This window comes from Cervus elaphus, chromosome 27 (assembly GCF_910594005.1).
Source record: "Cervus elaphus chromosome 27, mCerEla1.1, whole genome shotgun sequence".
Taxonomy (NCBI): Eukaryota; Metazoa; Chordata; class Mammalia; order Artiodactyla; family Cervidae; genus Cervus; species Cervus elaphus.
The window spans coordinates 52,991,182-53,012,298 of NC_057841.1; the positions used below are offsets into that span (position 1 = coordinate 52,991,182).

Here is a 21,117-nt window from a genome sequence, read left to right on the forward strand (position 1 = left end):
TCTGTCCATGGGATTCTCCAGGCAAGAGTACTGGAGTGGGTAGCCATTTCCTTCTCCAGGAGATCTTCCCGACCCAGGGATCGAATGTGTTTCTCCTGTGTCTCCTGCTTGGCAGGCAGATTCTTTACCACCAAGTCACCTAGGAAGCCCTCTTTTCTGGGGTAGCTCCTCATAGTTCATCAGGATGTAGTCCATGGGAGGCCTCATCTGTTTTCACAGTTAACCTTTTCTCTGGAGTGTGAGTCAGAAACCCTGGGGTATTTATTGGCACCCCATCTCCACCCCTAGTGGTCTCTAAACTTTACTTTTTCTCTCTCTGTCATCATGAGACTCCTGATAACCTTTGCTGTTCAGGCTCTCAGCCACAGATTTTCATTTTGAAATCACTAACCTGAAGGAGGAGAGCTTCAAATGCTGAGTTCGAATGTCTTGCTCTCCTCTTTTTTGAATCTTGACCATCTCTATCTCCAACCCTCCCTATTCTAGGTAGCACTCCTGCTTCCTTAAAACATATGTTTAATACATTTAATAGAGTTTTTCTCACTATTACCAAAGGGAAAATTAGTGTGAAGCAACCTAGAAGACTATTCCCAAAGTAGAACTCTGTCTCAGATCTTTCTGAACTTCATATTCATGCTCTTTATATATATAGCATTATTTTTCTCATTGTTATAAATTTTATTTTGACACATATATTCTCTCAAAATTCCTTCTGAGTCTATATTGCCATTTTGCTTCAGTTCAGTTCAGTTGCTCAGTTGTGTCCAACTGTTTGTGACCCCATTGACTGCAGTACACCAGGCTTCCCGTCCATCACCAACTCCCGGAGTTTACCCAAACTCATGTCCATCGAGTTGGTGATGCCATCCAACCACCTCATCCTCTGTCGTCCCCATCTCCTCCTGCCTTCAATCTTTCCCAGCATCAGGGTCTTTTCCAAATGAGTCAGCTCTTCACATCAGGTGGCCAAATTATTGGAGTTTCAGCTTCAGCATCAGTCTTTCCAATGAATATTCAGAACTGATTTCCTTTAGAATGGACTGGTTGGATCTCTTTGCAGTCTGAGGGACTCTCAAGAGTCTTCTCCAACACCCCAGTTCAAAACCATCAATTTTTTGGTGCTTAGCTTTCTTTATGGTCCAACTCCCACATCCATACATGACTACTGGAAAAACCATGGTTTTGACTAGACGGACCTTTGTTGACAAAGTAATGTTTCTGCTTTTTAATATGCTGTCTAGGTTGGTAACTAGGTTGGTAACTTTTCTTCCAAGGAGCAAGTGTCTTTTAATTTCATGGCTGCAGTGACCATCTGCAGTGATTTTGGAGCTCCCAAAAATGAAGCCTATCACTGTTTTCATTGTTTCCCCATCTGTTTGCCATGAAGTGATGGGACTAGATGCCATGATCTTCATTTTCTGAATGTTGTGTTTTAAGCCAGCTTTTTTACTCTCTTCTTTCACTTTAATCAAAACTAAAGGTTGCTGCTGCTGCTGCTAAGTTGCTTCAGTCGTGACCGACTCTATGCAACCCCATAGATGGCAGCCCACCAGGCTCTGCCGTCCCTGGAATTCTCCAGGCAAGAACACTGGAGTGGGGTGCCATTTCCTTCTCCAATGCATGAAAGTGAAAAGTGAAAGTGAAGTCGCTCAGTCATGTCCAACTCTTAGCGACCCCATGGACTGCAGCTCACCAGGCTCCTCCGTCCATGGGATTTTCCAGGCAAGAGTACTGGAGTGGGTTGCCATTGCCTTCTCTGAAACTAACGGTTATCATCCCCCAAATTATCAATTAGTCTTATACAATGCCTGTTTGATACATATACTACATGTATTATGGGCCTTGGCATTTCCAAAATATAAAAAACTTAAATGTTTTGGGCGATAGTAGTTTATCAGTAGAAGACTGTTAAAACATTTAAGAATTTTATTTTTAAAGATGTACACTGTTTGAATGAGTGAAAACTCCCCAAAGAGACTAATTTGATATAGTCTATTCCGTTAGTTCTCAGTTGGAAATTTTTACATAATTTTTTCCTTAGTGTTACATGAAATAATGATATAAATATATATATTTGTAGTTACTGCTTAAATTTTTAGTGTCCTTTTGTTTTTGGTGGAGGGATATTTTGGTGTTACTCTAACTCCCTCTGCTGCTTAGTGAGAAAAACCCTTAAAGTTTTTCATATTTTATTGGTCAGTTGCTTCTAGAACAAAGAGTAGGATAGCATGGATTTCAGAATGAGAATTCTTTTAATAAGTTCTTGCTACTATAGGTTGATTATGAAAGAAGAATTTTAAAAAGATGGCCTGGAGAAGATGAACTGCAGTTGAATCTTGCCATTCTAGAGAAGATGCCCAAGATCTTTCTAAATCTCCAATTATTCTAAATCTCCAATAATGCCATGAGAACATACATTTTTCCCATGAAGAGCTATATTGTATAGCCCACTTTATAAGTCTATTAAAATTAATGGTGGCATAAAAAAAAAATTAAAAAAAAAATAAAATTAATGGTGGCATAAAAATAACCTATATTATACACATTATGGTAACACTTACGGCATTAGCCATTGAACTAACCTCAATCTGGCTTCCCTTGTGGCTCAGCTGGTAAAAAATCTGCCTGCAGTGAGGGAGACCTAGGTTCAATCGCTGGGTTCAGAAGATGCCCTGGAGAAGGGAAAAGCTACCCACTCCAGTATTCCGGCCTGGAGAATTCCATGAACTGTTTAGTCCATGGGGTCACAAAGAGTCGGACACCACTGAGCGACTTTCACTTTCACAACCTAAATCTTCAAAGAAAAAATTTTTTGTCACAAAGAAAGCTATGCTTAGAACAGGTGGAGAATGGGGATAGCTATAGCTGTCTGGATTTGTAGGTCCAAGACAGTCACCTGGGTCCACCACTAGCACAGTTGACTTGTTTCTATACCTAAACCTGAGATCATTTTGAAACTGCAAGTATGTCTTGTAAAAGTAATAATTACTATACATAGTAGATCTTCAGATTGTCCAAAGGGTCAAATGCTTGAGTACTAAATCCAGTAGGGTCTACTGTGTTTTGAAGAATACTCACTCTTGGTATAATACATATCTTTGTGTGTGCGCGTGCCCAGTCATGTCTGACTCTTTGCAACCCCATGGACTGTAGCCCACTAGGCCCCTCTGTCCATGGAATTCCCCAGGCAAGAATTTTGGAATGGTTTGCCATTCCCTCCTCCAGGGAAATCTTCCCAACCCAGGGATTCAACCCACATCTCTTGCACCTCTTGCATTGGCAGGTGGATTCTTTACCACTGCGCCACTTGGGAAGCCCAGTACACATCTTTAGATGTAGGGAGAAGCAGACAAAGCATTATCTAAAAAAATACGTATTAGTGAAATGAGATGATGGTAATCTTATAAGCCTTTTGTGTGGGTTAAATTAACTGAGTTAACACATATAAAGCACCTGGTACAGAGCCAGAAACAGCAGGTGTACAGTAAATGGTAGCGATAGAATTTTTGATGTTTCCCCCTCATCACAGATGTTTATAGTAGTCTTTATTTATTATTAGGGGGGATATTTTCTTGCCATCCACATTTTTAAAGTTTTAAAGGAAAGAGGAGTGTCAGGTTTTAAGTTTATTAATGGACATTTTTCAACTTTATTTGAATGGATGCTGTGCATAAAACAAACCTCTTTCTAATAAGAATTTTAATAAAGGGATTGAGTTCTAAAATAAATTGTGCCTTATGCAGGTAATATGTTGGTCTACTACAGAGTTTAATTTTGTTTTCATTCACCTCAATTTTCTAGTCTACATAAAGTGACAAGATTGAGGTTATTTCATTACTCAACAGGGAAGGTGTTTGTTTGCCAGTGGCAGTCCATTTGATCCAGTGAAACTCAGTGATGGGCAAGTCTTTACACCAGGTCAAGGAAACAATGTATATATATTTCCAGGTAAGTGCCATCATTATGTTAGAGTAATGATTAGCTACAGTAAAATTCTTCTTGAAATTCTTTAGAAATTAATATTTGAAAAACAACAGTATTTATAGGATTTTGCTATAAATGTACAGGAAAAGTTAAGGAGTTCAGCAAATCCATTGTGCTCTATTTCCCCTGAAAATTTAATCATACTGTTCATTAAGTTTGTTTTTATTATAGAAATAAAATAGTACATGATTCATAAAAATGCAAAAGGAACAGAATATTAAAAAATCATTTAACCCTCTTTATCTCCCCTTGATACCTCCTTATCATACTTACAAGCTCTAACCACTGTGGTTTCCTTTGAGTCTTTCTGATGGTTACCATCATGACTGGCACACGTATCTCCCCTTATCTTGATTCTTCCAACTCTAGACTGATACGTGTGAACTTCCAACTATGGTATCTAAGTAATAGTCCACACATGCCTCCTACTACCTTGCTTCCTCTCTACTCTCAATTTCTGTTACTACTTTTAGTTTTCCTAGTAGTCAGCTTTATCCCTGCATAATGAACTTAAAGAGCTTTTGTGAGCAATTTAAGATAGCAATTTAAGATTAGCTTGTCACAGCGAAAAATGAAAAAAAAATCTGGTATTTAGCTTCCTTATCTCTTATTTCATCTCTCAACTATAGTTGGTTAATATTTCTATTGTAGAGAAATTCTTGAAATTTGCACTGTATTTTGTTGTTTTCCATGTTTTGTCTTGGATTGATTCTGAAATTAACTGACTATACATTATTCATGTCTAAAGAGTGTGGTTTGATAAATACAGTAGAACATGCAATTCTATATCACAAAATTTTTGACATTCAAAATCTTTTAAGTGTGAGGTGTAATGAATCCTCCTTTAATTTCTTGCTTGCTTTCTTCATTGCATCTAATCCTACCCCACAGTAAATCATTTCTGTGGTGATTCTCTTGCCCATGTACACTATTCCTTTCTGTTTGTTTGCTGATGTTAGCCTGAGCTGTTTAAACTCCACTTGGTTTTCTTTTAAATTCCTCTGTTGTTGTTGTTCAGTTGCTAAGTTGTGTGCTATCCTCTGTGGCCCCGTGGACTGTGGACCACCAGGCTCCTTGTCCATGGGATTTCCTAGACAAGAGTACTGGAGTGGGGTGCCATTCCCTTCCCTATGGAATACATCTTTGAATAAGTTTTCGTTTTTGTTTTTAATAAAGCGTGGATGAAAACTGAGTTTTTATGTATATGAAATGTCTTTATTTTTTTCTGTCAGTTGGTTGGGTAAAGATTTGCAGATTCAAAGTCTTTTTCTTTTTAGTTGTGCCATGTGGCTAGCTGGGTCTTAGTTTACTTCCCCGACCAGGGATCGAACCCAGGGCCCCATCAGTGAGAGCACTCAGTACTAACCACTGGACTGCCAGGAAATTCCCTCAAAGTCATTTTGTCAGACCTTTGAAAACATTTCTCCATTCACTTTTAGTGGCCAGTGTTGCTGACAGAAAATCTGGTGTTGATGAGATTCTCATTCCGTTATACATACTAGCTTTGTGTCCTTGAAAATGTTTCTTTACCTTTAGGATTTCTGAAAGATGAGTAAAATGCATTCAGGTTTGGGCTTTATTTCCATTTATCATGAATGTCTGCAAGTGGGCCAATTCACTGTATCTTCTTTTCCAAAGGATTTTTTTTTCCTGTTTTTATTTTCCCTCATTAATTTCCTTCCATTATTTCTGTTTTTTCCTTATGGAACTTGGGTTGGATGACCATGGTCAAATCACTCTGTTGTCCTTGACTTGTAAATTTTATTCATATTTTCGCCTCTTGTCTTTTTTGTTCTGTAATATGGGGGATTTCTGTGGTGTTCATTCATTCATCTGTATCTGTTTTGGTTTTTAGCACTTCTAGTGTATGTTTTCAACAGTCTTCTTTTTATTATGGAAAATTTCAAGCATATACAAAAGTAGAGGGAAGAATGAAGTCCCATGTTTCCTTCTCCCACCTTTTATCAACTGGTAGCTGGTATGTTTAATCTATATTCCCACCCATTCCACCTTCACTGGGTTATTTTAAAGCAAATCAGAGACATCATATAATTTCATTAATAATACTTCCGTATGTGTCACTAAAAAAGTGAAAACATTTTTTTACTTAAACATAACCATAGTACTGGTATCACATCAAAGAAAATAAACAATAATTGCTTAATATCATTATCAACTCAGTAGGGTCAAATATTATTTTTTTATTCCCAATAACCTTTTATTCATAGAATAACTCTTTAATGGCCACTTTTCTTTTTAAAGCTAGCAGTGTCCTTTCAGATCTCTTCCTAGAGTTATTAAGATTCTTTTAAATATTTCTTCCTTTGTGTTGTTTTATTTTCCAGCAATTTCTGGTGATCCTTCATTTATTCGTTTTAATGAAAGAATCATGTAGAGTAAAATAGTGACTTGGCGTGAGTTTCCTTTGTACTTGTGTCTTTCTCCTTGTGGGCCTCTCCCTGAGGAACTGCAGCCAGCTGTAAGATTTTATGACAGGTAGAGCTATAGCATGCAAAGACTGGCATCAAGGCAGCATGTTATTGTAACTCTTGTTAAAATAAAGATTTGGGGCCTGTGAATATCTTGATGCTCTTTCCTCCTTTTCCCCCATGTAGTTGTGGTTGTCTTAGAGTTCCACTCTGCTTGTCTCTTGAGAGATAGCGTCTGTAACAGAAATTCTCCCATCATTGACTATCTCTAGAACTTGATAGTGTTCAAAATCAGTCTGTTCCATCCAACAGTATTTCTCTAGCATAAAGCCTTAAAAACATGAATACTTTTCTGTTGACTTACCAAAGCCATTTTTAATATTGCATTTGACCAATAGAGCACTTGACAGTTGGTTACTTTTCTATAACACTTCCCTGTCCTAAATTAACAATAACAGTTATTAGGACTATAAATATAGACATAAAAATGACTTGGTAGCAGAGGTTAAAATGGATTTAAAAACAAGATTGGCCAGAAGAATGTTCATGAAGCAAGTAAAAACTTAAGGCTCTGTTTGAATTGTGTACTCTAGTAGCTATAATTGGATGAACAACAGAAATAAAACCTGAAAAGGGGCTGAGGTTTCCTAATGAGGAAAAAGTGGCCGATAGGTAAAGCTGTGCTTCTCAGCAAGTGAGGACAAGAGCTGGAGTCTGGTGCCTGTGGAGGGTGGGCTGCTAGTGAACCATCTCTTCTCTGGGCTGAAACCCTGAAGGACTGTACCTTGGAGTGTGGGGATAGTTCACCCTTGAAGTTACCTGTAAAACCTCAAGCCTTTGTTTTGGCCTGCCAGTGCCCAGAAGTGCTCAGCAGAAACAGACAGAAATCTTCTCTGGTACAAGACAACAGTATCCTGCTCCTCAAGTTACTCTTACAAATAAATCTTCAAATTCAACCCCAGTTAAGAAATAAAAAAGAAATGAGGCACCTGAAGAGACAAGACAAACATAAGCCAAAAGTAACAGATACCGCAACAACAACAAACCCTCTGGAACTCTAGACATCAGACAAGTGCTATGAAGCAACACTTATCGTTTGAGGTGAAAGCATTCAGCCAAATAACACTAAATTCTAGAATTGAAAAATACAATAAGTTAACTCAGTTAATGAGGCTTGTAGAGATTAGACCAAAGAAAATTAATAAACTGGAAGATAGACCAGAAGAAACAATCAAGAGACAAAACAAAGAAGATACAGAAGAACAAGTGAAGATATATTAATGTTAATAATTATATTAATTAATATTAATATATTAATTGAGGTCCAGAGGAAGCTGAGAGTAAGAATGAAAAAGAGGCAATATTTACAGGCTTCATGGCTGAGAATTTCTTAGACCTGACAAAGGACATCAATACATAATATTCAGGAAGCTCAGTGAAATCTGCATGGAATAAATAAAAAGAAATCCACATCTAGGGACATTATCATGAGGCTTCAAGAAATGGCAACAAAGAGAAGACTATGCATGCAGCCAGAAAAAAAGGTTTCCTTCAAAGCAACAATTGTTAGACCAACAACTGACTCCTAACAGCAGCAAGATGCCAGAAGGCAGTGGAGTGATCTGTGTAAGTGGCTTTTACAAAATACTTTGTTAAGCTCAACTCGTTACACAGTGTAAAGATCTTTCAAGAATGAAAACAATGAAGATTTTTTAGAAGAAGAAAAAAAAAAGGATTCACCATCTATCTGCAGACATGTAAAAATGTAGAATAAATTCTAAAGAGTATTCCTTAGACTAAGGAAATATAATTCCAGCTAGAAGTGCAGAGATTTAGGAAAGAGTGAAGGGTAAAAAAGCTGTGATTATTTGAGTTAAACAAAAAGAATGTCATATATATAGGGGAAAGCAGTAATGATATACGGGATTTTGAAAAATACATAGACAAAATACACAATAATAAGAACTTATGGGTTACATAGAGTTAAACTGTTAAGGAGATACTTCCATTGCCTGGCAGGAGGGTAAATTAAAAATTTGCATGAAACTTTTGATCAGGATGTGTGTTACAAATTTGAGGATAACCACTAGAAAGCTAGGAGAAACTTCCAAGCTATGATAAGAGAATATGAAGGGAGAAAGTGAAATGATTTTTTTTTTTAATTCCAAGGCAAGAAAGAGGAAAAGGAACATGAACCAGACAAAACTATATAAGAAGACAACAGATCTTGGCCCAAGAAATTTCAAGGAGAGTAAAGAAAAAAAGGAGGGAAGGAAATTATCAAAGACTGTTAACATTTCCCCAGATCCAGATTTCCAGATGGGAAGGGCCTACCTACCATGTGCCAGACATGGTGGGTGAGAGTAACACGCCTCAAGGCACATCATTGTGAAATTACAGAACATTAGATACAAAAGAAAAAAAAAGATCCTACATAATTCCGGAGATGCAAAAATAAAAAGATAATCACAGGAAAGGGATCTGGAATTCACAGTGTCACCAGACTTATCAACAACAATGCTGGAAGCTGGAAGGTATTGAAATAATGTGTCACAATTCTGAAGGAAAATTACTTCCAAACTAGAATTCTAAACCCAGACAAACTATCAAATAAGTAGAAGGTAGTAAAAGTATGCGTGTGCTTGCGTGTTGAGGGACTGGTGGGGGCTCTTCAAAAATGCAAGATTTAAAAAAATGTATCTCCCAAAAAAGAAAAAAAAAAATTTATCTCCCTTATACTGTTCTTTAGAAAACACTGGAGAGTACAGCCTACCATAAAAAGGGAGGAACAAAAATACTAGGAAGAAGTGAGGCTTAGGAAATGGACTCAACTTAGAAGCAAAGGGAATCTGCATGAAGATGAAGAGTTTCCAGGAGTAGCTCCGTATCTAGGATGGAGAGCAACGAGGCCAGGTTGGAGCTTCAGCAGATTTATTCTGGGGATGAAATGAGAGATGTGAGGTAGTTGAAATTACTAGATGACTGAGACAACTAAATTAATGAGTGTCTCAGCATGAAATAATTTTAAGTACTCAAAAAGGAAAAACAAAAAGACAGTAACTTCAGGGAAAATAAAGTTATGCAGAAGAGGAAAAGTTAAGATACAGTGTTAATACATGGCCCAACTGTTAATAGCACTTATGAAGGAAGTCATAATAATATAAACACTGAATATTGATTCAACCAAAATTATGCTCTAATTCTATTGGGAAGAAGGCTGGAAATATGCCAGAAAGATAAATATTTCTTTGTCACAGGAAGGAGTCCGTCATTTCCAAAACTAATAGTCAGTTAGAAGAAATAGAGGCAAGCTGTGAGAGAGAGAAATGTTATTAGGTTAGTGAGAAAGCAATTGCGATTTCCGACCATGGATTTTAAAGCATTGTAACTAGGTTCATCATGACTTCCCTGATGAGTCAAGCAGTAAATCATCCTCCTTCAATGTAGCAGACACGGGTTCAAGCCTGGGTCAGGAAGATCCTCTGGAGAAGGAAATGGCAACCCACTTCAGTATTCTTGCCTAGAGAATCCCATGGACATAGGAGCCTGGCAGGCCACAGTCCGTGGGGTCACAAAGAACCGGACACGACTGAGTGCACGTGCACATAACTAGACTCAAGTACATATTTATTAGTCAAAACAGAAACCGCTACAGTGAACACATTTTTGTCAGTGAGAAGTTTGTTTATTCTTATAGCATAAATATCCGTGCTTTGGGATTTGATGAACTCTTAGAAAACATTTTTTGCCTCCTGCTGGTTATGGAAGCTGGTTTTCTCTGCAAAAAGTTGTTGAGATGCTTGAAGAAGTGGTAATCAGTTGGGAAGAGGTCAGGAGAATATGGTGGATGAGGCAAAACTTTATAGCCCAATTCATTCAACTTTCGAAGCATTGTCTGTGCAACGTGCAGTTGGGCATTGTGAGAAAAATTGGGCCCTTTCTGTTGACCAAGGCTGGCTGCAGGCATTAGAGTTTTTGGTGCATCTCATTGGTTTGCTGAGCATACTTCTCAGATGTAATGGTTTCACCAGAATTTAGGACCCTATAGTGGATCATACGTGCTGCGATTCATGGGGTCACAAAGAGTCGGACACGACTGAGCAACTGAACTGAACTGAAGTGGATCATACGGGCAGCAGACCACCAAACAGTGACCATAACCTTTTTTTGGTGCAAGTTTGGCTTTGGGAAATGCTTTGGAGCTTCTCTCTCCAAGCACTGAGCTGGTCATTGCCTGTTGTATAAAATCCACTTTTTGTGACGTGTCACAATCCAATCAAGAAATGGTTGTTTGTTGTTGCATAGAATAAGGGAAGGTGACACTTCAGAATGACTTTTTTTTTTTTTTCATTTTTGGTCAGCTCAGGAGGAATCCACTTACTGAGCCTTTTCATCTTTCCAATTTGCGCCAAATGCTAAATGACCATAGAATGAATGGTCGATGTTGAGTTCTTGGGCAGCTTCTTGTGTAGTTGGGAGAGGGTCGCCTTTGATGATTGCTCTTAGATGGTCATGGTCACCTTCTGGCGGCTGCCCACTGCGCTCCTCATCTTCAAGGCTGTCTCCTCTGTAAACTTCTTGAACTAGCACTGCACTGTACATTCATCAGCAGTTCCTGGGCCAAATGCATTGTTGATGTTGTTGTCTCCACTGCTTTATAACCCATTTTGAACTCGAATAAAAATATCACTTGAATTTGCTTTTTGTATAACATCATTTCTATAGTTTGAAATAAATATAAAATAAACAGCAAGTAATAAGTCATTAGCAAAAAAAAAAAAAGCAAAAACTGTACTTTAAAACGATGTATAACATTTATTTAAGACCACATTTATTTAAGAATGTATTCCAGTATCAGCCAGCAAAATTCAACAATGCAAAACTGCAGTTACTTTTGCACCAAACTAATAATCAACTAAGAGGATTAAAAATAGTCACCTCTGTAGAGCAAGAAATAGAAGATTAGAGAGGGACTGGGAATTAATGTTTTTGTAACAACTGTTGATGAATTGTATGCATTTGTAAATTTGATAAATGTGAAAACTAAATCACAAAAAGCCATTTGATATTTATTTCTTCTAGTAAATGAGAATTGTAATAGTTAAAGATCATTTGATTTTAGTGCTCAGATTTCTCTTTTCTCTTGGCTGCTTTTTCAGAGAGGCTGTTTGGGGGAGGGATGGCTTATCATTAATTTGCTTTAAATCTAGCAATTTATTTCACTCCTTTCATAATTTGAAGTGACCTTACTAATGTATTTCAGGTGTGGCTTTAGCTGTTATTCTCTGTAACACCCGGCATATTAGTGACCATGTGTTCCTAGAAGCTGCAAAGGTAAGGTTTTAAATATTGTTTGGTTATTTTATAAAGGGTGAATTATAAAAATGAATGGATCTTAAAAACAGAGAATAAGTTAAATCTGCCTTATGAATGGAAAGGAAATGACTCATCCATTATTTTTTTTATTTACCTTCTCCTTTTACATAAAATTAATTTACCATGATTTTCCCAGTGTTTAATTGCAAGCTGTGAATCGTTTCATATATTCTCTGCCTATCTTATACTTATCTAAAGGTTACATAATTGTGACAGCACAGATAAAACATCTTTAAATCTGATAAAAAGTTTTTAAATAAATCTGATTATTTATTTACTGTTTAGTGGAAAGCAATTTTAATTTCTGCAGTGGATTAAGTGTATTCCTGATAGAAATGAGAATTACATTACCTGGATTATTCTGTTTCCCCAACCCTTTTCCCATTTCATTAGTCCTTATTACTCTGTTATTTAAACGAACAAAAATGAAATTCTTTTCTCTCTTTTCAGGCTCTGACAAGTCAGTTGACAGATAAAGAGCTGGCTCAGGGGAGACTTTACCCACCACTTGCTAATATTCAGGAAGTTTCTATTAACATTGCTATTAAAGTAAGTAATAATTTATACCTCTTCATAGAAATTTTAGTGGTGTTTTTACACAACTAACACATGTTTGAGAAAAATTGGGAACATTGAGAGAGTGCAAACAAGAAATTTTAGGTTGCTCATATTCTTACTACCAGAATCTTGTAACCCTCCTTTGATACCTTCTAGTCTTTTTTTTTCTAGCCTTTTTTTCCTTCCCACACACATATAAAATGCACACATGTGCAGTCACATATGCCTATTTTTAAAACTGGTTTCTCACTGCATTTTTTCCACTGAATATATTGTAAGTGTAGTATGTAAATCAATAATAATTCTTATGAGCATTAATATTTGTGGAATTCTCTTTGTTGTTAGATCATGATTTGTTTAACCATTTCTGTTTTGGGGACATTTAAGCATCTTCTGTTTCATAAGAAATAATAATATAGTGAACATCCTTAGATAATACTATAGTGAACATCCTCAGATAATATTACAGTGAACATCCTCAGATAATATTATAGTGAACATCCTTAGATAATATTACAGTGAACATCCTCAAATAAGTCTTTATATGCATTTGTGATCATTTTTTCTTAAGGTAAATTTCTCATCATAAGAACAAAAGGATTGACATGTTAAGGCTTCTGATAAACATTGTCAAATGATTTTTCAGAAAAAAGTATTGATTTATACTGCCCTGTTAGATAGGAATGTATTCTGCCAATACTTAGAATTATTTTTTTAATTGCATGTTATTTTCATGTAAAGCATTTACTTTATTAAATTGAAGAATATTTGTGTTTTTATTGAACAATAGTATTCCTTTTGTACTTGTCTTCTACTTTCTAACAGTAGGCTCTTTAAACATTAAGGGTAATGATGCTTCTGTTTTCTGTGGTGTAGGTATTTTCCCCTTTGTCATTTATTTTAACTTAGTGACATTTTTCACACTTTTTTAATGGAATGATCTGTTTATTTAATGGATTGTTTCCTTACCTCCTATGGATGGTAATGCTTTCTCCCTCTCCAAAGTCGTAAACATCTACTTGCATGTTCTAATAACATAAAACTTTTTAATTCCTCTGAGATTTTAGTGTATGATATGAGACAGAGAAACATGCTTTCCTGAATAGTTAACCAGTTGTCTCAGCACCAGCTTATTGGGAATGCTGCTCTTGTTAACATAAAAACAAACATTGCTTCCTTTGCTAGGAGTCTGTTCCTGACCATATTTGCCTTTTATTAGGCACTGTTTTAACTTAATGTATGCTATTTGATACTACACATTATACATATGAAACCATCATTATGGTTTTTTCAGGATTTTCTTTCTATTCTTATCTTTTTATTCTTTTGGATGAATTTTTGAGTCAGTTTTTTTAATTCAAAACCTGCAAACTATGAGACGGTATCATGTTTATAAATTGGTGAAATTGAGTCTTTCTGTATTGACTCTTCCCTATTTGGTATCTCTCTCTCCATTTACTAAGGTTTTTCTCTAAGTTTTTCAACATAATTTTGTTGTTTTCTTCATCGAAATGTGGCATGTCTCTTATTACTTATTTTCATAGATATTCAAAATTTTCATTATCCTTTAAGATAACATTTTCCCTTTCCATATATGTTTCTTCACTGATCATTTCTAATATATAGGGAAGGTATTTTGATAAATTTATTTGATAATAAGGTTCTTTGTTGAACAAAGTTAATTCTTTTGGAATTGTTGAATCATCTGTGAATTGTGAATCATCTGAAAATGACTTTTTAAAAAATATATATAACTCACTTTTTCCCTATTTTACTAAATTACTAGCTATGTAAGAGCAGTTTTAAACAATTGAGTTGATAAGGGCACACATCCTTGTATTTTAATAAGGATTAAAATAAGTACTTTTTAAATCTTTTTGAAGAAGTAGGCTTCTGTTCCTACTATTTACTAAGATTTTCTTTTTTATTTTTGGCTGCTCTGCATGTCTTGCGGGATCTCAGTACCCCAACCAGGGAGTGAACCTGGGCCTCAGTTCCACTATTCGTAATATCCGTGATATTCGTAAATATCAGGATTAGATGTAGAATTTATCAACTGCACTTTCAACTTAAATACTGATGATCATAAGATTTTACCCCTTTGACTATTAATGTTATTGTTGCATTATATTAATACTCATAAAATAAGCAAAGATTGGGAATAGATAAAGAATAATATGCCTAGGAAATAATTCTGTTGATCTGGAGTATAGATAGGAAAAAGGCATTAGGTAAGATTTGAAGTTAAGACAGGCTGTACAGATACACAAATGCCAGACTTAGGAATCTGAATACCTTACTATTGTAAAACAGCTGAAGAACTTAGAGCCCAGCATTTGGATGAATAGAGTTCAACTTTAGAATGTTATAGGTGGGACAGATTTTGGAAGATGCCAGTCAATTAGATTACTAGGATGTCCACACGAAAGGTAATATGTGCGGAAAAAGAAGATCTGTGCTTGGGGATGGTATGGGAGCAGAGCCCCCAGGACTGTGTCTTTTCCCCCTCCTCCTCCTGTGTCCTGAGGTTTTCCTTCTTAGGAGTCGAGGGATCAGGAGAGTAGACAGTGCTTCGTGTCTGTCCCCCAGCACTACCCACACCACAGGGCAGCTTCACGTAGCCACTGGTCACCTGCTGGACATCTGTGCACCCAAGGAGGACTCGATCTCAGGCCCTGCCCCCAGTCTTTCCAGTGGATACAGACGTGTTTCCTGCATTAGACTAGACAATACAGGTGACCCTTGAACAATGCGAAAGTTAGCTGCTGACTGCGCAGTTGAAAATCTACATATTACCTTACTGTTGGTCCTCAGTGTCTGAGGTTCTGCATCCACAAATTCAACCAACTGGGGATCACGTGGTATATATTTAGTAAAATAAATTCACATATAAGTGGACCTGTGCAGTTCAACCCCTTGTTGTTTGAGGGTCAACTGAATTTGACACATTTTCCATCACAAAATATCATGAAATTGAGTTCCTAAGACCAAGGATTACCTTTAATAACCATCATTTTTCCTTAAATATTTCTTTTAGAAAACAGAAAGAACTAATAGTAATCATCATTTAGAATGGATATTAGAGGAGGAGACATAATTGTTTGAAAAAAAAATTTTTTTTCTACCACGTATCACTATGTTCTTTTTAAAGTTAGACCATAACTTGAGAACTTAACTATATGACGGATACTGTGCTACCCTGTGAGGAAGCTTTTTCATTCTGCCTCATTTTACAACATAACCAAGACTCAGAGGGTTTATCTTCACCAGCAGTCTGTGGCTTGCTATAAAGATCAGAAATTCATTCAAGCCAGTTTAGGTGGGAAGTACCTAACTTAACTTTTTAGGGTGGTCTGCAGTCTAGTCTCAGAATGCTTTGGGTTTGAAACATATTTCTCACTTTAAATACCTTGGGCAAGTTACTTAAACTCCTCAGACTTTGTTGTTCTCATGTATAAAATGAGAAGAAGAGTAATAGTACTTATAGGGTTCTTGGGAGGATTAAATGAGATACCCATGTAGAGCACATAAAAACATGCCTGACACTCAGTGATGGTGGTGCTGAGTTATTACCATGTGCAGGTTCCAGCGCTCACTTTACTTCACCTTATAGTTCTAGTGTCCAACACCTAATTTGTAATAATTTCTGTGTCCTTTCATCGAAATTGTAGAGCAAAAACACCTGGCTCACTTGGGTTAGATGTTCACCCTAGCCCCATCAGCTGTGAGCAGGAAGCCAAGTCTCCCACACACGTCCTGGCAGGGCTGTGGGAAAGTATACAGGCAGGGCAGGCTACCCAAGCGGGTCTGCTGGACCCACACACAGTAAATCGGAAAGTCACTGCAGTGTCAAGGACATGCTGACATTTCAGGGTGAGGGGGACGTTAAAGTCACTTTAAAACATATCAAACTTATGGTGAGATTGCAGATATTTTTAATCGTCTAATAGTTTCTGAATGTTTTGAAATGAGTCAAATTTATTTTGGAAAAAAACACCATCCTTCGAAATTCATTACTTTGTGTTTTAATAATACCTTTTCTCTTAAATAGGTTAATACTCAGAGCCATACAGTAATCTTATTATTTTTCAGGTTACAGAATACCTGTATGCTAATAAAATGGCTTTCCGATACCCAGAACCTGAGGACAAGGCCAAATACATTAGAGAAAGAATATGGCGAAGCGAGTACGATTCCCTGCTGCCCGATGTGTATGAGTGGCCAGAGGCTGCGGCGCGCCCTCCCCCGATAACAGAGTAGAAGGGCACACTGATACTTCCCATGCGTCAGGGAGCTCCTTTTTCCAGACAGAAAGAGATAATGTTCTGAAATTCATGTTTTTTTCTGTGTTTAAACCCCCCTCCACTTTATTTTTGCCCATGAACCTACACTCCTGTACCAGGGTGGATGTGTTGACTACTCTGTTAATGCCCACCTGCACCCTGCAATCAAATGGCCATAATGCTTTCATTCTCATTTGTAGCTCACATCACATCAGAGATATTAAAAATGTTCTTGTGAATGTCTTCACTTGTGCTCTTGTTCACTCTTAGCAAAATATTTGCTAGTTACTACTATAGCTAAAAATCTCTTGTCCAGTTCTTCTGGGGCTACTAAAATAGAAATTTACTTCTGTGGATATGAGTACAGAATTTTGAGAAGCCAAATTTAACCAAAGTCTGAGGACAAGCTGTCAATATCTAAACATATTCTTTTTTATCTGCTTTATTTGACCTTCATCCTCTGAGACGCCTTTCCAGTAGACAGATACAGAAAAATCTACCCTATTATTTATTTTCTGGGACTAAACTGAAGCTTAATTATAAAGTGAAACAGGAACTATTGCTGTCTTTAGACAAATTAAATAGTCATTGTTTTCAACAGTGTGTGAAATCACAGTGTAATTTTGTAAAATAAAGGTAATATCTTAAATTTAATTGCCTTAATTATGCTATTTTTATTGCATAACTAGAAATTTAGGTTTGCTTATTATGAAAAACACATTTTCATTTTCTCCTGGATGATTCTAAAGAACGGGGTTTAGGTAGACCTCATAAATTATGATTTTTGACGTGATTTTTAACAAATTGACCATGTGTTTCCCATCTAAATGAGTCACATTTAGACTCATCTACGTGTATCTATACCCTTATTCCAGTAGTGATGGTCTTTATTGAGATAATTTTGGAATGGTCCTATGATACATTCCTTTAAATATCATTAGTAGTAATAACTAACTCCTTCTCCATTTGAGATGGATTTAATTTTTTGAAATCACCAAAATTAATTTAGAGCTAAGTGGGAGTGAATAGGTGTTCAGACCAGTAAATGTCATTTTTAGTCCCAGTAACATGGGTAACAACTAGCTAGTGAAACTGATTTTCTTATGTGGCTTACACATTGGAGAGTTCTAAAGGAAAATCCCAAACATTTTGAGAAGTAGTCTTGCTATATATAACCCTAACATAGTTGCTTTGGGGCAACAAACAAAAGTTTAAAATGTTCATTCTAGAAGATAAACTATAAAAAATTATTCAAAGCTGCATATCAGTGTGCACATTATTTGATGCTTCCCTCCACCGTCCTTGATGTTAGATGTGATATTCTAGAGGGTGATAAAAGGGCTTCATTTTTATGTTCCTGTTTCCTTTTACCTAATAGGTAGAGATTGATTGATTCATAGTAATTTTGAATATAATTCAGTGTTTTAAGAAGGCTCAAAATGGCATTGCCATTTGGAGTATGGAAAAATGTAGTTGGTTAAATATACTTAACAGATGAGTAAAATCAGAGGTATGTTTTATCTGTTTGGTAAAATAAACAATCAGATCACTGTTTTCCTTAATTAAAGATGAAAGGCTTATGGTTTTCATGTTACCTTTGTCAAAATCATCCAGAAAAATACTCTCAGTGAAATCTTGATTTTAGTTTAACATTACAAGTAAAATAATTACAAACCTGTTTTTCCACTCAGTTCTTCTTGAAGACAGGAAAATGCAAAATTAAAGTAATTTTACTCAGATGTTTGCTAATTCAAATGTGTCTAATACAGTATACATGGAAATATTTTAAGGAAAAAACAAGGCTAAATGGCATATAGCCTGCTTATTTAAATAAGACAGAATAAAACCTGCCTACTTTCATTATGTGTTATTTACCAACCAGAATTTCAACATGTAACAAATTTTTGGATGTAAATTAAAATGTTTTATTATTTAAGCTAAGAATTCAAGCAGAACTCTCATGGTGGTAGGGGAGGGAGTGGCATCATGGCAGCAAATTGGAAAAGAAACAACATTAGAACCTAATAGCAATGGACAGTTATTTTCGCTCTTTTGAAGAGAGAAGAAATTCTGTAGATCAGGCTGTCAAATTATTTAGTAGGGAAAAGTGAGCATTCATGTTTTTCTAATCTGGAACGACCTGCCAACCTGTACTGTGAAACAAATTGGATAGCGAGTGAGGGTAAAGGTTTATTGACTATAACGGGAAAAGTGTCAAAAATTTTAGTTAAATTTTAAGGGATGGATTCTTAACCAGGAGTGGCCACCAAATTACTGTGAAGTTTTAAAATGCAGATGCCTCTGGTCCCTCTAAGGGCGCTACATCACCACCACCACGAGGAGCTGGGTTGTCGTGGGGAGCTAACCAACCCTCCAGCTGATGCAGCGGGCCTGAGATGGGGCCTGAGATTCTGCACTTCTGATAATCTCCGAGGTGTGCCCATGCTGCTGTGCAGAGGACATATATGTGTGACCCTGCTCCGGAGTCCTGAGTGTGGTGTGTGTTTAAGCGCTCAGATAGTATGTGCTTTCTCTGGAAAACTGAAATTCTGTTCTTAGACCAAACTTGTTTCATCTGCTTTTGTTATGTATAACCGGATGCTCATAAGACCAGCAATACAAAACTTTTAAACAGCTTCTTCTGAAAATACATAATTAGAACATTGTTCAGTTCTTAATTAGATTAATATACTTTGTTGAGTAAAACCTAGCAACTAGTTTTCACTTACAAAAGATTATCAAGTAGATATTTGTTCTCTTATTATTATTTGTCTTATGATATAACTTACCCTATCCTTTGTCTTTTCTTTCTCTAAATTATCAGACTCTGGAGAAATAAGATTCCACATTTTCCTTTGCAAAGGAGTTGCTAATGAATTAAGACCAAAGTATAATAGTTATTGAGGGGCATGGAGCATTATTTACTCTCAGATTACTGAGAAAGCCCAACGGGGGTGGCAGGGTAGTGGGAAAACTCTTGCCTTAGGAAAAACATTTCATCTAGATGCTGCTGTTGCTTTTCCCAAGCCCATTCAGTATCCCACAAAAATAACCTCTTCAAGCCCGGAACAGCTCCAGGGTTTTGTTAAATTCACCAAATCGGAATCAGCTCTGCTGAGCATACAGAATACTGGAGAACATTAATATAAAGCTCAAAGCTTTCTACTGGGATTCCACTTAAAGGAACCATGCTAATGAAGTAGCACCAATATCATATTTCCAGCCAAGATAGGTACACGCGTATTGCTGACTTTATGGAAAACAGCAGAGACACTCCTTGTCTACTTTGGCTCTCAACCAATTTATGACTGGCATTTCGATGTTCACCCAGATGTTAAAAAGAGATCAGTCCTCCACAGACAAGCTAAATAAAGTAACATACATAATATTTAAAATGATCAAGACAGTTTTACTACAGAAACCTTACCCCTCATCTGAAATCAAGATGTTTTAATAGAAGTGGAGAAAAAACTCAATGCTTTGTTCGGAATTTTACAAATTCAACTGGGCCTAATTAGGACACGATTCTTATTGCATAATTCCCTTAATCCTTGCCAGGAGTTACTCAGATAAACCAATGATTAGATTTTAAAACAATAACTGTTTTCCTTACATGGATATGGAAGACAGTGCCTCTCAAGGAGAAAAAGGTCTGGAAATGTGTGCATAGTTCAGTGACATAAAATACACAAATTTAAGTCATGTGACTTGGATGCTTTGCATCTTTCTGTAACAGCTTTTTGCCAGTAAACTGACTCTTTGACGTGGCTATTTAATCAACTCTGTTTTTCCCAAATAAAGATGTATTTGCTACTTTGCTTTATGGGAAATTACCCCTACATTCAGCACACTCTTAAAAGTTTTAAGACAAAGGGGAAATTAATGGGTATTTATTCCCCAGTTTTCAGTATGTCCTTTTATGTTCTGGGAAAACCGTTCTCCTTGACTTTCCTAATTTTAAGTGTCATTCTAGCAAATTGTTGATTCCTACATGGTCACTGAATTATCACCAACACATCAGGTATGTTCAGTTAGCAAATGATGATAAACTAAATTTTATGGATAGCACCTAGTCTGCTGGGCATTGTTCTAAGCGTCTTACATGAGGCAGCATACTTAATCTTCACAACCACCTTCTGTCACTAGCCCCTTTCTCAGAGAAGGACACAGATGCACAGAGAGATTAAAAGATTTGCCCAAGTTCTCTGCTGGTGAGAGGCAGAGTTATGCCTCACGTCAGCCCTTTGTGGGGAAGAGGAGCCTCTGTGACAGGCGATTTTATCTGGATCTTAAATAACTTACCTTTAAGAATTGTTATTTCAAGTGAAAATTTTTCACCTAATCTCATAACATTAGTCTTAGGGCCTTTGTAATGTGTTTTACTGGTTCATGTGATTTTTCTTTTTTAACTTTGTTCCCATTTATAATTCAAATACAGTATAAACCTATTTAATCCATCAGTCTTAAGCATTTTAATTACTGAATGT

At 36.5% G+C, this 21,117-nt stretch overlaps 1 protein-coding gene across 2 annotated transcripts in view; it reads left to right on the forward strand.

Moving 5' to 3' along the window:
* The window catches only part of ME2 (malic enzyme 2), a 49,382-nt gene extending 32,098 nt beyond the window's left edge, over positions 1-17,284 (forward strand). For both annotated transcript variants that reach the window (XM_043888921.1, XM_043888922.1), the window contains 4 exons: positions 3,846-3,948; positions 11,677-11,747; positions 12,240-12,338; positions 16,440-17,284. In XM_043888921.1, coding sequence (XP_043744856.1) covers positions 3,846-3,948; positions 11,677-11,747; positions 12,240-12,338; positions 16,440-16,607 — 441 coding nt within the window. In that variant the 3' untranslated portion in view covers positions 16,608-17,284. The remainder of the gene's footprint in view (positions 1-3,845; positions 3,949-11,676; positions 11,748-12,239; positions 12,339-16,439) is intronic.
* Positions 17,285-21,117: the final 3,833 nt, after the last annotated feature.